The sequence below is a fragment of the Podarcis vaucheri genome (genome assembly GCF_965113315.1).
Source record: "Podarcis vaucheri genome assembly, chromosome: 8".
Classification (NCBI taxonomy): domain Eukaryota; kingdom Metazoa; phylum Chordata; class Lepidosauria; order Squamata; family Lacertidae; genus Podarcis; species Podarcis vaucheri.
This window is the reverse complement of record NC_138766.1, coordinates 84,613,954-84,630,278: the sequence shown is the minus strand read 5'-3', so window position 1 is coordinate 84,630,278 and position 16,325 is coordinate 84,613,954. Positions and strand designations below refer to the sequence as shown.

The following is a 16,325-nucleotide window of genomic DNA, read 5'->3' as shown; positions in this document are numbered from 1 at the left end:
TGTAGAATTCTCTCCGTTACATTTTATCTGCACAATCAGATTGAATTTCAGGAACCAAAATGCTCTTTCTGTGCAGCTTCATCAGGAGCGGTGAACAACATTATAGTTAACTGATTTAGCTTGTCTTCATTTGCCCTACCCAGCTGCCCCTCTCACAGTTGTGAAGAATATTTTTTTTTTTTATAAAATTTTTATTGGGTTTTCACATTTTTTTAAATAAACAAACAAACAGAAAAACAGACAGACAAAAAAGACACAAAAACAAAAAACAAAAAAGGATATAAAGTTTCAAAAAACACTTATTTTCATAACCCTGGTCTCTGACTTCCCCCCACCCCCTCCCTTGCATCCCTATTCCCAGAGTTGTATCAGCAAATTGTCGTTTCTCAAAATCCTAACCTTCTCAATAATAGCCCTTTTAAAAAGGAAAACAGTTGTTCTAAGTTGGACCTCAGTTCCCTTCCATCGATTCCCCATTTTGTCTTTAATATTGGTCGTATTGTTTAATTTCCCTTGTCCTGAGTGTTGTTAAAATTAGATCCTTCCCTCCCTCCCATCCCCGATTTGCGTCCCTTCTCAATATATGTCCAAAATATCAGTTCTTAGCCTGGGTTCCTGACATCTGAGGCTCTCCAATCTCTCACAGTCCATCTCCGCCGGTCTTGTTGGTAATCCTTTGTATCGGTCATCAAATCTCGAAAGAGTTCTATCACAATCCATCCATAGTCTCTTAGGTACAACTGCTGAAGAATTTCCACAAGGCATAGATCTTTCAAATCGTAGTCAGAGTCAAAGTCAATGTGAAGGCCCCGATTGTATTTCTTTATTTTAAATTCTTGCATTCCATAAGCTTCCTGGGCCTCCATTTTCGTCTTTTGCATCTTTCGTAGATTTGTAATCCAATAGTCTCCTTGCTTGTATTCCACAGATGTCAGATTCTGGTTAATATTTTCCAGCTTTACTTTCTCTTTCTCTTGTTTTGTCTCCTTTTCTTTAATTATCATTTCAAGTTCAGCTGTGGGTTCTTTCTCATTCCAATCCTCCTTGCAATCAGCAGAACTGTTTGTTTCAGGAGTCAAGGTCATCATATGTTTACTCATTTCCGAAATATGCTCTTGTAAAGTTCCCACCAAATTGAACATCCTTTCGATTTCCGCCAGTATCTTTCCATCCACAGCCATTGTAATTCCACAGAGTTCCCCCTAGAGGGAATCTGATTACTTAACGTTGTTTTCTCCAACAGTCCTCTTTCTTATTTTTGTTACTTTGTTTTCAACAATTTAAATTCAATTGTAACACCTCTTATTCCAGAGGGGTCTTACGTAACAGTTTTTTCCTGTAGACTGTATATTTGACAGCTTTGACAGCTGTCAGATTCTATACTTCCAGGCTCCAAAATAGGGCGCTCCCGGGCCCGGGGGGGGGAGGGTTGTTTACAAAAGAAAAAACCTCCAAAACTCCACTCTCCTGCACAAAATTGCTTTTCTTTCCCCCAATCTTGGAAGTTACTGTCTTTTCAAAACTCACCCTTTGCAGGGTAGGCTCTCCAGCTTAGTTCTTACGTCGTTGCTTTAGCTCGTCTGCAAGGGGGGGGTGCAGACTTCCTTTTAGCACACCCCCCGGTCGTCTCAAATTCAAACAGGAAATTCTTAAAATCCAATTCCAATCTACTCACGGGTTGTTTTTTCAGCCGAATTTCAAGGAAGGAAGTCAGCGCTCTCCGGTCATGGCTCGCGGCTTCGCTCAGCGGAGGTAGCGATGGACTCTCAGTGCCACGCCACCCCCCGTATCCCCTCCGCAGCCTTTAAAAAGGCTCTTCGCGAATCAGGGGGGGCGCTTAAGGCACCCACCGAGTCTTCAGTCCGCAGGCTTCCGCGCCTGCGGTTTTAAGGGTCCCCGTGTCGCCGGCACGGCAAAGACCCGTCCCCCGCTGAGCCGATTCCCTCCGGAGCTCGGAGGGAATCCGCCATTCCCAGATCGCGCCAACCCCGGAAGTCTGGACTTTTTATTTTTTTCACAGTTGTGAAGAATATTCCTAAGTTATGAATGGCCCGTGTCACCATTAAGCAAAAGAGGTTGGAATAGGCCATTATATATGTGGACAGACCCTGGATTAAGTGATGTTTCTTCTTGAAGTTTTCAAAGCTCTTCACCTAGCTCAAGGTTGTCCTCTGAACTAATAATAATAATAATAATAATAATAATAATAATAATAATAATAATAAATAAAAAAATTTATTTATATCCCGCCCTCCCCAGCCGAAGCCGGGCTCAGGGCGGCTAACAACAATCAAATAATCAAACAGTAAAATAGTTACACAATCTAAGAATATTTCATTATAACAATTAATTAAATCAAATTGAAGGCAACCAATTAAGCAAAATTCTGTGCAGGTTGCCAGAGGAGGGAGTCAGGCTGCGCCCTGACCAAAGGCCTGGCGGAACAACTCTGTCTTGCAGGCCCTGCGGAAAGATGTCAGGTCCCGCAGGGCCCTAGTCTCTTGTGACAGAGCATTCCACCAGATTGGAGCCGCAGCCGAGAAGGCCCTGGCTCTAGTTGAGGCCAGCCTAACCTCTGAGACCTGGGACCTTGAGGATGTTATTATTTGCAGACCGTAGGTTTCTCTGTGGGGCATACCAGGAGAGGCGGTCCCGTAGGTACGAGGGTCCTAGGCCGTATAGGGCTTTGAAGGTTAAAACCAGCACCTTAAACCTGATCCTGTACCCCACCGGGAGCCAGTGCAGCTGGTATAGCACCGGATGAATGTGATCCCGCAGCGAAGACCCCGTAAGGAGTCTCGCTGCGGCATTCTGCACCCGCGGGAGTTTCTGGGTCAGTCTCAAGGGCAGCCCCACGTAGAGCGAGTTACAATAATCCAGTCTGGAGGTGACCGTCGCGTGGATCACAGTGGCTAGGTCAGGGCGAGAGAGGTAAGGGGCCAACTGCTTAGCTTGGCGGAGATGAAAAAATGCCGCCTTTGTTATAGCTGTAATCTGCGCCTCCATAGAGAGGGAGGTATCAAAGATTACACCCAAACTCTTAACGGACGGTGCTGGCACTAATTGCACCCCCGCAAGAGACGGGAGTTGCCCCCTCGATCCCATATCGCTCCGTCCCAGCCAGAGGACCTCTGTCTTCGAAGGATTTAATTTAGAGCCGTCTTGCCCCAAATGGCAACTAGACATTCCGTTTTGGCAACTGTAACCTTGGTTTAAGGAGCCATTCAGTGCCCAGATTATATATCTAAGTTTATAACTCTGAACTGTAGCCCCAAACATTGAAATGGGCCTGTGGGGGAGGGATATGCCAATCCCTTTCCTTGCAGTTAACGCAAGAAGATGAGGAAGATTATTCTGGATCAGGCCAAAGGCCCATCTATTCTAGGATCCTGACCAGATGTTCCTAGGAAGATCTCAAGCAGATCCTGAGCACAACAGCCTTCCCGCCGCCTACAATTCCTAGCAGAGTGGAAGTTGAACCTAGGCACCTTGGTTGGTGGTATTGGTGGACATATCATCCAAGAATGTGTCTAATTCCCCTCTAAAGACATTCCTGGTTGGCAGCCACCACTACTTCCTGAGGAAAGTGAATTCCATAGATGCGTGAAGCTGCTTGAGAAAGAGTCGGACAACTGGTCCATTTCGCCTGGTATTGCCTAGATGCCCTGATTGGCAACCCAGAATATAGACAGGCTGAACTGGTTCATGCAGAGTGGCAGATGTTGCTGTACGTATAGGGGGCCCCAAGCCTCGATTCCCCGCTGCAAACTGGTTTCATTTACAGATAAAACTGCGAAAGAGAAGGGGGCGGTTTTGTTGCTGTGTCCTGAGGGTGCAGAATGTCTACTTTCCATTTAAATTTATCCAGAATCCTTCTCGGAGCGTTAGAGGGAAGAGAGGGTGGCCATTTATTTCATCTGACAGCAACAGACCCACTGAGCTCATGAAGAATAAGGGCATGCCAGCTCTCCCATGTCCGGCTTAAATTACCGGCGGGAAAAGAGCCTTTTATCCAGCTAGCTGGTCTAAGCCTGTTACAAGGAGCCTGTACACTGATAAGATGCGATAACCATTGATTTACTCAAACGGTTAACATCTCGGATGCTCGGCGCATAATTCTAAAAGCCTTTCAAACCTCTTCATTGTGATGAATGAGGCTCTGCCAGTTCCTGGCCCCGATACGTTGTTCCAGGTCAAAACCAACAGCAGAAAAGACTTGCCAGGGAATTTATTTTTATTCTGGAGCAGGAGAAGCAAAACGGAGTTGGCTCTGAGGTACCGCTTAGCACGGCTGTTTTTCACGTTGTTTACCAGGAGACGTTGGGGGGGGGTCCCTTCCATCTGTCAGGCAGCAAACATATAAGTGATAAATCAGTTAGATACACCTGTAAAAAATATTTGGATATATTATTGTTATTATACCACCTTTCATCATAGGGCAGTTTACAGTATAAAAGTACATACAGTGGTGCCTCGCAAGACGAAATTAATCCGTTCCGCGAGTCTCTTCATCTAGCGGTTTTTTCGTCTTGCGAAGCAACCCGATTAGCGGATTAGTGCTATTAGCGGTTTAGCGGCTATTAAAGGCTTAGCGGCTATTAATAGCGGTTTAGCGGCTATTAGCGGATTAGCGGCTGAAAGGCTATTAGCGGCTTAGAAAAAGGGGGGGAAAGCGAAAAAAAATCGGAACACTTGCAAGACGTTTTCATCTTGCAAAGCAAGCCCATAGGGAAAAAAGTCTTGCGAAGCAGCTCAAAAACGGAAAACCCTTTTGTCTAGCGGGTTTTCCGTCTTGTGAGGCACCACTGTAATGTAATACCAAACAAAACAAGAGCTCATCCATCCTACGCACAGTTTAAAAGGCCTTAGATCAGGGGTCTGCAACCTTTAAGACAAAAAGAGCCACTTGGACCCGTTTCCGAAGGAAAAAAAACTGGGAGCGGAGCCGCAAAACCATTGCGACATTTAAAACAAATATAACACTGCACATATTGTTTCTTACCTTAATGTCCGATCTGACAGCGGGCGGGAAGGTGACCTCAGGACGGTGCGTGACTAACGCACGCACCACCCCCATGCAACATCACAGCCAGTACAGCGCCCGCCACAGTGGGGAGTGCCGGGGCGCACAATGCGCCTCCTCCCCTTGCTAGTATCCGCCCTGGAGCCGCGGCAAAGGTGTAAAAGAGGCACATGCGGCTCTGGAGCCACGGGTTGCAGACCCCTGCCTTAGATTGTTTCAACAGCCAAGGGTTTGGGAGAAGAGGAACTTTCTTTTGCTGGTGCATAAAGATATGCAATGAAAGTGCCCGAGAATCTTCTCTGGGGAGAGCATTACACAGACGTGGAGGCCCGTTCTTGTGCTGTCACCCTCTGGACCTCTCGTAGAGAAGGCACATAAAGAAGGGCCTCAGATGATGATCCTTGAGGTACTGTGGGATGTCCTTGATTTTAAAAATCATTTCCTGCCATTTACAGCCCAGCTTTCTTCCAGCATGGAACCCAGGGCACGGTACATGTAGTTCCCAAGTGGTCATGCATCCAGGCTTTGACCAGGCCAAGATGTGCTAAGCCACATTGGGGGAGGGGAGGTTGCCCACATGTATCTTAAGAGCATAATCTAGGGCCACAGAAGCTAGTGAATCCCTAGTCCCGTTGTTGTTGTTTTAGTCGTTTAGTCGTGTCCGACTCTTCATGACCCCATGGACCAGAGCACGCCAGGCACTCCTGTCTTCCACTACCTCCCGCAGTTTGGTCAAACTCATGTTTGTAGCTTCAAGAACACTGTCCAACCATCTCGTCCTCTGTCGTTCCCTTCTCCTTGCGCCCTCCATCTTTCCCAACATCAGGGTCTTTTCCAGGAAGTCTTCTCTTCTCATGAGGTGGCCAAAGTATTGGAGCCTCACCTTCAGGATCTGTCCTTCCAGTGAGCACCCTAGTCTCTTACTGCAGCCTAATTAAAGGAAGGAGTTTCTGAGCCAAAGGACAAAAGCGTCCAGTCGGATTTTGTTTTAATAGGAATGAACTTATGGAATGGGATTCATGCCTTGATATGAATTGGCAGTGTTGTGTGTGGCTCCTTTCACGTCAGCGGAAGACCCCTGTGCATCTTACGACACTTAGGTAAGGTGCCACCTGCACCAAACCTTCCAGCCACCAAATCTGGCAAAATTATGGGACTTTAAAAAAGTAACAGGTTAGACCTCTGGAAGATGATCTGGACCATGCATGACAATGGGGGAATGGAAGAGATAGGAGAGGAAGCAGACTTACTCCAAGCGCCTTTTCTGCAGGGAGAAAACAAAGGCTGGACCACACAATTGCAGCTGTGTGACTGGGGGCGATGGGTGTTTGTATGCGTTGGGGACAGATCTGCCTCTTGTCTTCTCTCCTGTCAAAGGAAAGACTTGGGAGGAAGCAAAGTATCCGGGAGGGGCCAAGGAACTCAGCTGTTGCAAACAAAATTCTTCATTGGTTTTAATTAAGCTGTCAACTTGAAAATAACTGCGTTGCCAAGCAACATGGTGACCATTGTCTTCCGTTGACGCAAAGGCACAGAAAATGAACTGCAGGCGTCGCGTTAAGACTGCGTACTGACAACCCTTTGAGGAAGACACCAAGTTTCGTAACCTGCACGTGACTTTTCATTATTATCTAGGAAATCTTTTAAGCAGGGCCTCAAGATGAACGAAATGTTACTGTTAGGGTCAGATGCCAAAGTTTCTTTCCCCCCTCCTGTTCAATTTTAGATTTTCTTTTTGCAAATATATCTTAAAAATAAAAAAACTCGCAACCTTAAGACCCTTGCCTAGAGCAGGCCAGAGTTTCATCAAGTCCAGAATCCTGTTCCCACAGTTGCCAGACTAGCTCAGATAGCTGCGCTGGTTATACTGTGGTGCTCACAATGCCAAGGTTGCAGGTTCGATCCCGATAAGGGACAGCTGCATGTTCCTCCATTGCAGGGGGTTGGACTAGATGATCCTCAGGGTCCCTTCCATCTCCATATTTCTGTGAGATTCCTATGGGAAGCCTGAAAAACCAGGACCCGAGTGCCGCATCAGCACTCTCCATGCTTGCAATTCCAGAAACTGATATTCAGAGTTATATTGTCTCCAACATAGGCCTGGTAGCCATTGGGAGTTTTATCATCCATGAATCTGTTTCACCCTCTTTCAAAGCCTTTCATGTAGGTGGCAACTATGACCTCTTGTGGGAGCAAATTCCCTCATTTAACTATGCAATGTGTAACTAAGTACTTTCTTTTTGTCTGTCTTGGACCTTCAAAACTGTTTTGTACTGAAGTTCTCACCTTGGGCCAGCAGGGGGATACTGTAGATAGTTTTCACTCAGGTCCACATATGCAAATAAGGAACAGAAAGTGACATTCAGTGATTGGATAGTTACAGAAAGTTGTTACTGTTGCGTTGTAGTTGAGCTCTATATAAGCAAGTTGGCTGAACCCTTCAGCTCAGTTCTGTTCTGTGAATAAACAAGAGCTGTCTGAAGAATCGCTGTGTCGTCTGATATGTTCACCCACAACTTAACAAAAACGGTGTTCGAAATTAGCCAGGCATCAAGCACACTTTGCATTTGACTATTGGCTGCTTGTGACCAAGTGAAGATGCCTAGGCACCAAGATGGCTCCTGACATCTCCACCATCTGGCGATACCTGCCTGGGGATCATTGCATCTTGACTGTTTGTATACACTAAGACCACATCCTGTAGAATTCTATCCGTTTTATTTTACCTCAGGCAATTATCTTGGCGCCTAGGGCTAATTTCGAACACCGTTTTGAAGGTTCAAGGCAGACAAAAGAAAGTACTTAGTCACACATTGCCTAGTTAAACGATGGGATTTGCTCTCACAAGAGGTCGTAGTTGCCACCTACACAAAAGGCTCTGAAAGAGGGTTGAACAGATTCATGGATATTTGCATGCCTGAGCAGGAGAATGGAACAACGTTCTAGTTCATTGCTGTCGCTTGTCTTCATTTACCCCACCCAGCTGCCCTGCTCACAGTTGTGAAGAATATCCCTACATTATATGTCACCATTAAGAAAAAGAGATCAGAATAGGCCATTATAAATGTGGACAGTCCCTGGATCAAGTTCTCAAAGTTCATAACCGAGCTCAAGGTTGTCATCTGAACTAGCCAGATGTTTAACTGATAGTCAATCACAGACAGTCCGTCAGTTGATAAATAAGAATTTAGAGCTGTCTAAGGGACGCGGGTGGCACTGTGGGTTAAACCTCAGCGCCTAGGACTTGCCGATCAGAAGGTCGGCGGTTCGAATCCCCGCGGCGGGGTGAGCTCCCGTTGCTCGGTCCCTGCTCCTGCCAACCTAGCACTTCGAAAGCACGTCAAAGTGCAAGTAGATAAATAGGTACCACTCCGGCGGGAAGGTAAACGGCGTTTTCGTGCTCTGCTCTGGTTTGCCAGAAACGGCTTAGTCATGCTGGCCACATGACCTGGAAGCTGTACGCAGGCTCCCTCGGCCAATAAAGCGAGATGAGCACCACAACCCCAGAATCGGACACTAATGGTCAGGGGTCTCTTTACCTTTACCTTAACCCCCAAATAGTAACTAGGCATTCTTGTTTTGGCAACTGTAACCTTGGTTTAGGGAGCTATTTGGTGCCTAGCTTATATATCTGAGGTTCTAACACTGCTTCAGACCTTCCACTTCATTGGGTGGCCCCAGGTCCCGGTGGGGAAACTTCCTCTGTGTTCCCCAAAGATGCCTCTAAAAACATTTTTGTAGTACGCAAAAGCATTTGAATTTAGCTGTCTTAAGAATGAATTGATGGGTGAGATGGCATGTTTTTAATTGGCTGGAGGGGGCAGGGACCTTCACGCAAGAAGCTTTTGCACAACTGGTCCAGACAAGGGCACCAGCATTAATACATTCTTAAGAAATGTTGTCCCGATCTTCAGTAAGTGGAGTCTCCTGGTCAAATCCCAAAGCCTGTCTAGAACACAACCCAAAGACAAAATAAAAAAATTCCTTCCTGTAGCACCTTAAAGACCAACTAAGTTAGTTCTTGGACACGAAAGCTTATACCAAGAACTAACTTAGTTGGTCTTTAAGGTGCTACAGGAAGGAATTTTTTTATTTTGACAACCCAAAGAAGCAGTGGATATCACATCTGATCTTGTTGCAGGACTGCCATTCAGCATTAGCAGGGCTATCAGATGTCCTGTATTTATTAATTTTTTTAAGCCTTTGGAGTGACAGCTCACAGCCAAGCTTGTTGGCAGCACTGCCCTGTTACATTTGCCCACAACATGCCTGCTTTAGCTATTAATAATGCTGCGTTGCCTCGCTTTATGCCGTGGGCTGGTTCTTACTCAAATGCTGGGCAGGCGCAGGGCAGTGTTAGAGCATGCCTCAGAGACCAGGTTTGGACATGTTGCATCCCATAATATGTACACCCTGTACATCTTGCCGCACACAAAGGTCTGAGCATGCTAGTTGTGGGTCAGTTGGAGCTGACCTTTTGTCTTGCACTGGACCGATCTCCCAGTGTCAATCATAGGTAAAGGTAAAGGGACCCCTGACCATTAGGTCCAGTCGTGGGCGACTCTGGGGTTGCGGCGCTCATCTCGCTTTATTGGCCGAGGCAGCCAACGTACAGCTTCCGGGTCATGTGGCCAGCATGACTAAGCCACTTCTGGTGAACCAGAGCAGCGCACGGAAATGCCGTTTACCTCCCCACCGGAGTGGTACCTATTTATCTACTTGCACTTTGACGTGCTTTCGAACTGCTAGGTGGGCAGGAGCTGGGACCGAGCAACGGGAGCTCACCCCGTCGCAGGGACTCGAACCGCTGACCTTCTGATCAGCAGGTCCTAGGCTCTGTGGTTTAACCCACAGCACCACCTGTGTCCAATCATAGACCATGGCAAATTTGGCACAGATGCACCATGCCAGTCTAGGCCAACCCAGTGCACTCTAAATGCACGGCTATATTGCCTGGAGTTAATGGGAGTTGTAGTCCCAAATACCTACAGTGTGTCAGGTTGGGGAATGCTCATATTCCTTAGAATTATAGAGTTGGAAGGGACCCTGAGATCATCTAGTCCAACCCCCTGCAATGCAGGAATCTCAGCCAAAGCATTTATGTCCATCCAACCAATGCAGCAGCTGACAGCATTGCATGTGGAATTTAGGCAGGAGCAAGAGGAAGCTGCTTTTTTCCCTTGTTTTGCTGTTTCCTCAGTACTGGTCTCATCCGTTTCCTCAGTGCTGGCCTCATCTGATATCAGAATGTGCCACAAAACTTTGGGGATAAGGATGTAAAGAAGGTCTCTGTGCGTGTGTGTGTGTGTGCGCGCGCAAAGTTTGATTCACGGGACAGGGTAGTGAGCGGCTGTCATCCCAGATAACCAAGCAAAGCCTGTTTGCCAGCCTTTGGTGGCGAAGAAAGGAACATAGCAGAGAATGCAGCTTAAAGGCAAGAGCAATTAATTTGCCTGTTTTAAAATACTCTCTTGAGTTGGAATCACATGCTCGTGACTCACAATACATGCAACAATAGTCCTCATGTAAGGAAGTTAAGTTTAGGCAGGTCTCATGATACGTAATCTCTTAGGCGGCTTGTGGGCGCAAAATACCGCCGGCATGCAACGCCTTGTTAGTGGGATTTGCGCCGGCAGCCAATCTGCGGCTGGGCCAAGTTCAAGGTTACGGTACTAATACATAAGGCCTTCTGCAGCTCAGGAGCAGGTTACTTGAGATACGGCCTTATTCACTTCTGTGGGAGAAAGTTAAGCAAAGAAGATGCAATCAGGAATGTCATTGGAGAGGTGTTTCAAATTGCTACTTCCCCCCTCGTGGTCCTCAGTTATCACAGCTATTGAGAATCAATCCTAGGCTGTGCTGCACAGTTCTACCAGTTTTAACCTGCATAGCCCTGCCCTCGAGTTTTGCTTCTTGGTCACACTCGAGTGTGACGGAATGTTTGCTTACGACAGTCAAACTTGCATTTTTCAGAGCTTTCCCAGAAAGAAAACCCCGCAGGCAGCCATCTCCCTCCTTTTCCATGGGAGAGCAATCGGCAGCGTCTGTGTTTCACCTGAGCAAATGTCAAGGGCTGACATTCTTGATTTAGAAGCCCTTTCTTTACCCGGCTGAATGGATTCCGGGGAATTCTGAGCCAAACCCAATTGTGCAGGTTTCAGCTCTGCGTGGAGTAACAAGAAAAGTGTGGGGAGGGAGGGAGGGAAGGACTGGCAGGGCTCTGGCGAGTGTGTGACAGAGGAGAGGGGGGGCGGCGATTTATGGGGTTTTGCGCCACACGCAAATCAGAAGCCTGAGCAGTCAGAGATGGACATGAGGGCACAGAAAGGATGGGAAGCAGAGGAAGGGGCTATGCAGGCAAGGGGCTGGCCAGTTGAACCCTCGGCATCCCCAACCTCACTGTCTCCAAGAACTAGGAGGGGCAACTTCCATGCAGGAGAAGTCTCAGGTGGTATATTCAGATGAGTGTATAGTGGTACCTCGGGTGAAGCACTTAATTCGTTCCGGAGGTCCGTTCTTAACCTGAAACTGTTCTGAAGCACCACTTTAGCTAATGGGGCCTCCCGCTGATGCCACGCCGCCACTGTGCGATTTCTGTTCTCATCCTGAAGCAAAGTTCTTAACCCGAGGTACTATTTCTGGGTTAGCGGAGTCTGTAACCTGCAGCATATGTAACCTGAAACGTATGTAACCCGAGGTACCACTGTACAGTGGTACCTTGGGTTAAGAACTTAATTCATTCTGGAGGTTCGTTCTTAACCTAAAACTGTTCTTAACCTGAAGCACCACTTTAGCTAATGGGGCCTCCCTCTGCCGCCACACCGCTGGCTGGAGCACAATTTCTGTTCTCATCCTGAAGCAGAGTTCTTAACCCGAGGTACTATTTCTGGGTTAGCGGAGTCTGTAACCTGAAGCGTCTGTAACCCGAGGTATATAAGCCTAGGAGTGTGTCCCACAGATTTATTGACGGCTGCGCTGGGCATGAAACTGGAAAGCAGCCATGTAGATGCCAGAAACCCTGGATAGCTCAGTTGCTAGAGCATGAGAGACTTGGGTTAAAGTCCCACTTTGGGCAAAAGATTCTTGCATTTCAGGAGGTTAGACTAGATGAGCCCCGCGGTCCCTTCCAACTCTGTTTACAATTCTGTGATTCTGTGTGTGTGCGTCTGGTGTAGCTTAGGAGCTGCTGTTAAGTCTGTGATTTTGGCAATAAAGAATTAACTGCTGTTTGCCTTCCTTGGTTGGGCATGCGCAGGACTGGGGTGGGGTGGGATTGGGCAGGCAGAACAGGCTGTGCACCTGTGATTTATGGACTGTGGCTACCTCTGGCCCTCTCTCACGAAACACAGCGACGCACAGACTCAGAGGAGTGGCCTTCCCACATCTTCCAGATGTTATTTGGCTTGGCCTGGTGAAATTCCTTTCGCAGCCACATTCTTCAAGTTTAGGCTCAAGCCCAGTGGTGATTTGTCTTGCGAGAGCCATTTAAACGGGATGGGGGTGGGGGAAGAGAGAAAAATCTTTGCACACCTGGATTAAATCAAGCTCTTTCTAGCATGTCTGCGAGTTACTAAGGAAATTGGAGAAATGGAAAGTTGCATGGTTTCCAACAGTGCTGCCTGGGAATAGCTTTAGGCACCAGCCTTGGTCATAGAATATGAGTGAAGTTGTGAATTGGGGGAGAAGCATGATTGGACTTGCTGTGCCCCACTGGTCCACATTTTCATCCAAAGTTGTGAGCGGAATCGACTTTGAGAGAGGGCAGAGGGCCGCTGGGCAATATCCAAGTCCTGTATGTGTTGCAGGAACAGGGGAACTGTGGGCAAAGTTTTGACTTCCCCCACCTTACCTGTTGTTGCTGATGGCAGCAGCTGCTGTGTACATCTCTCATTTCAGGTATGGTGAGCGAATGTTGGTTCTTACCGAGTGAAGTGACTTCTCTGTAGGCAGAATTGGGATCCTTGATGTGGCTCAGAGATTGGTGGACTCTCTTGGGATCCAGAATGGCCCTCCGTTTTCCTGATTTTTTGGGGACCATAAAGAGAATAGAGTAGCAGCCAAAGCCTTGCTGTGGTTGTGGCACAGGCTCTATTGCGCTGATCTCCAGCTGGCTTGCTTGAAGCATCAGGTGGTGTTTCTTGAGGTCTCTAGCATTGGATGAGCCCCTGTAGGGACAAAAGGAAGAATAGTTTTCCTTTCTCTGTAGTAGTAATAATAATAATAATAATAATAATAATAATAATAATAATAATAATAATTCATTATTTATACCCTGCCCATCTGGGCTTCCAACAAAGTATTAAAATACAGTAGTCTGTTAAACATTAAAAGCTTCCTTAAAGAGGGCTGCCTTTAGATGTCTTCTAAAAGTTTAGTAGTTGTTCTTCTCTTTGACATCTGGTGAGAGGGCATTCCACAGAGCGGGTGCCACCACCGAGAAGGCCCTCTGCCTGGTTCCCTGTATCATGGCTTTTCGCAGTGAGGGAACCGCCAGAAGGCCCTTGGTGCTGGACCTCAGTGTCCGGGCAGAACGATGGTTGTGGAGACGCTCCATCAGGTATACTGGGCTGAGGCTGTTTAGGGCTTTAAAGGTCAGCACCAACACTTCGAATTGTGCTCGGAAACGAACTGGGAGCCAATGTAGGACTGGTGTTATATGGTCTTGGCGGCCGCTCCCAGTCACCAGTCTACCTGCCACATTCTTGATTAGTTGTAGTTTCCGGGTTACCTTCTAAGGTAGCCCCACGTAGAGCTCATTGCAGTGCCTTCTTTTTGTCCCTGGTCTCTTCCAGTGCATCTTCCAAGCCCTCCCTAAACAGCTTGCCCCCCTTGAAGGGGTCGCTGGCTAGGCTGGTCTTGGCTTCGGCTTCCGACTGCCACTGTTTAAGCCAGAGCTGTCTGCGAACTCCTACATCCGCTGCCAGGGCCCTTGCTGCAAGTTGCAAAGCGTCCGATGAGGCCTCAGCCACATAATTCAACCCCCTGCGATGCAGGACTCTTTTGCAGAATGTGGGGCTCAAACCCACAGCCCTGACATTATCATGCTCTACCTACTGAGCTATCCCAGTAGACAGCACAGCCTGAGCTAGATGAACCAACTACAGCCTCGTATGTCCATCTGTTTTCGTGCGGGAGCCTTGCTGCGGCTGCTCCCCTCCATTTATTCCAGAGTTCCCCTTCTGCTTGTTATGAATACTCTTCTGTTGGTAAGTGCTACCCATTGTGCCTTAATGTAATGGGTAGATTTCACAAAATGCTGGCAAACTATAATTTCAAAAACACAGATTATATCCTGAATATGTTGCAGAACAGCCAGCCGACCGGGGGCTTAGCCTGCAAGAGAGCGTAGGATTTATTATGTTGAAAAGGCCTCTTTGGAAATTTCTCAACACATGAATCCCATGTTGGGAGCAGCAGAAACGTTTAATTTCCATTGATTTGAAGCTGTGGTGGGTTGGGAAATGAAACCCGCGCCCTCCCATTAAATGGAAAGATCCCTGAAACTCACTGTCGAAGTTTCTCCTCGTGTTTTCCAGGTAGAAAAAAAAGGAGTTTCAGCATCATAACGTGGACGAGGCTTTTGACTGCCAGCTGCCTGGAACGACAACCTTTGAATGAGCTAATCAGCGGCCCTAATGAAATAATTTCCAGAGGAAAAGTGGTTTTTTTCGCCCTTACTTAAAGCCTTTTTTTCATTTAAGGTCTCTCTTCCCACACAGCAAAGAGGTGGGTGGGGGAGTGTTCCTTGACATTGTTAATAATTTCCTCCCTCAAACTGCCGGGGTGGCAAAAAAAGAAACAGAAAATTGCAGTTGTTTGCTTTCATTAAACCTTTGGAGGAATTAGCAGCTGCTGGAGGAGCAAAAAAGAGTTGTGAAGGTGGATGGAGCCTTTTATTTTTCTCATAAAAGGAGATAAGAGATGATCAGGGATTCAGTCCTGTTTCAGTCGCTCCAGGACACAGTAATGTGGGCTGTTCCTTTTGGACAATAAAGGCAATTAAGCTACTGTTTGCAGCCTAAACAGAGCCCTGGAAGGAAACCTCTGCTTCTTCTTGCCTCAGCCGCTGGCGTTTCGCTCAAGCATCCGGGCTAAGGAGGAGGAGGAGGCGGCAGCGGGTCAAGATGCTGGCCATCAGGAAGAGGGGCTTCAAGATGTTTACTCTTGCCTTATTGTTTGTCATTACCATCACGTCGTTCTTGCTGAACTACAGCCACAACACGGTCATGGTCGCCTGGGACCCCAAACAGCTCGTCTACCAGTTTTCGGAGCAGTTTCGGAGACTGATGAAATATTCCCGGAGGCCTTGCAGCTGCCGCACGTGCATTTCTGAAGAGGGGGTCTCGCTCTGGTTCGATGACAGGTTCAACCAAACTATGCAACCCTTCCTGACCACACAGAATGCCTTCATGCCCGAAGACAGCTACAAGTGGTGGCTGGTGAGTAGCTAGCTGTGGAGGAGTGAGACCTGTTTTCCTTGGGGTTTCCCCACTTTCTAGTGTTGTTTTCCCCTCCCCCCCCAGCCTTCAGTCCTCCAAATTGTCCCTAGCCATTTTTAATTGGTGTGTATGTGTGAACCAAGGGATGTGGGTGGCGCTGTGGGTTAAACCACAGAGCCTAGGACTTACTGATCAGAAGGTTGGTGGTTCGAATCCCCACGACAGGGTGAGCTCCCGTTGTTCGGTCCCAGCTCCTGATAACCTAGCAGTTCAAAAGCACGTCAAGTGCAAGTAGATAAATAGGTACCGCTCTGGCGGGAAGGTAAACGGCGTTTCTGTGTGCTGCTCTGGTTCGCCAGAAGCGGCTTAGTCATGCTGGCCACATGACCCGGAAGCTGTCTGTGGACAAACGCCGGCTCCCTCGGCCTATAGAGCGAGATGAGCGCCACAACCCCAGAGTCGTCCGCGACTGGACCTAATGGTCAGGGGTACCTTTACCTATGTGTGAACCATCATTTTAGTGCAGGATTCTCCACAAACAGGCACATTTCTGTATGCACTTTTGACCAAGACGAAACACCTTTGCAAGCAATTTCCTCCTAATGCAATGTAAATCTTTTGGTGATGTTTTTCACAAACGTGGGGCCTTTTCCTTTCCCCTCGTATGTGCATTGTTGTGCACCTTGGTTGGTTGGAGCCTTGCGTGGCTAAATTTGGAAGGATCGTAAAATCATAGAAAGAGTTTAATTCAAAATTCCCAGCTCTTGGCAAATTGAATCAAAGGATCTTAGAGCTGCATCTAGTCCAACCCTTCAGTGCAGGAATTTCAGCTAAAGCGTCCTTGACAGATAGGCAAACAAACC

The 16,325-nt window shown here is 47.4% G+C and overlaps 1 protein-coding gene across 3 annotated transcripts in view; it reads left to right on the top strand.

Annotated features, from left to right (window-relative positions):
- Positions 1 to 16,325, top strand: part of ST3GAL1 (ST3 beta-galactoside alpha-2,3-sialyltransferase 1) — a 118,969-nt gene that overhangs the window by 78,099 nt on the left and 24,545 nt on the right. For all 3 annotated transcript variants that reach the window (XM_082235845.1, XM_082235846.1, XM_082235847.1), the window contains one exon: positions 14,560 to 15,462. In XM_082235845.1, the coding sequence (XP_082091971.1) occupies positions 15,148 to 15,462 (315 nt within the window). In that variant the 5' untranslated portion in view covers positions 14,560 to 15,147. The remainder of the gene's footprint in view (positions 1 to 14,559; positions 15,463 to 16,325) is intronic.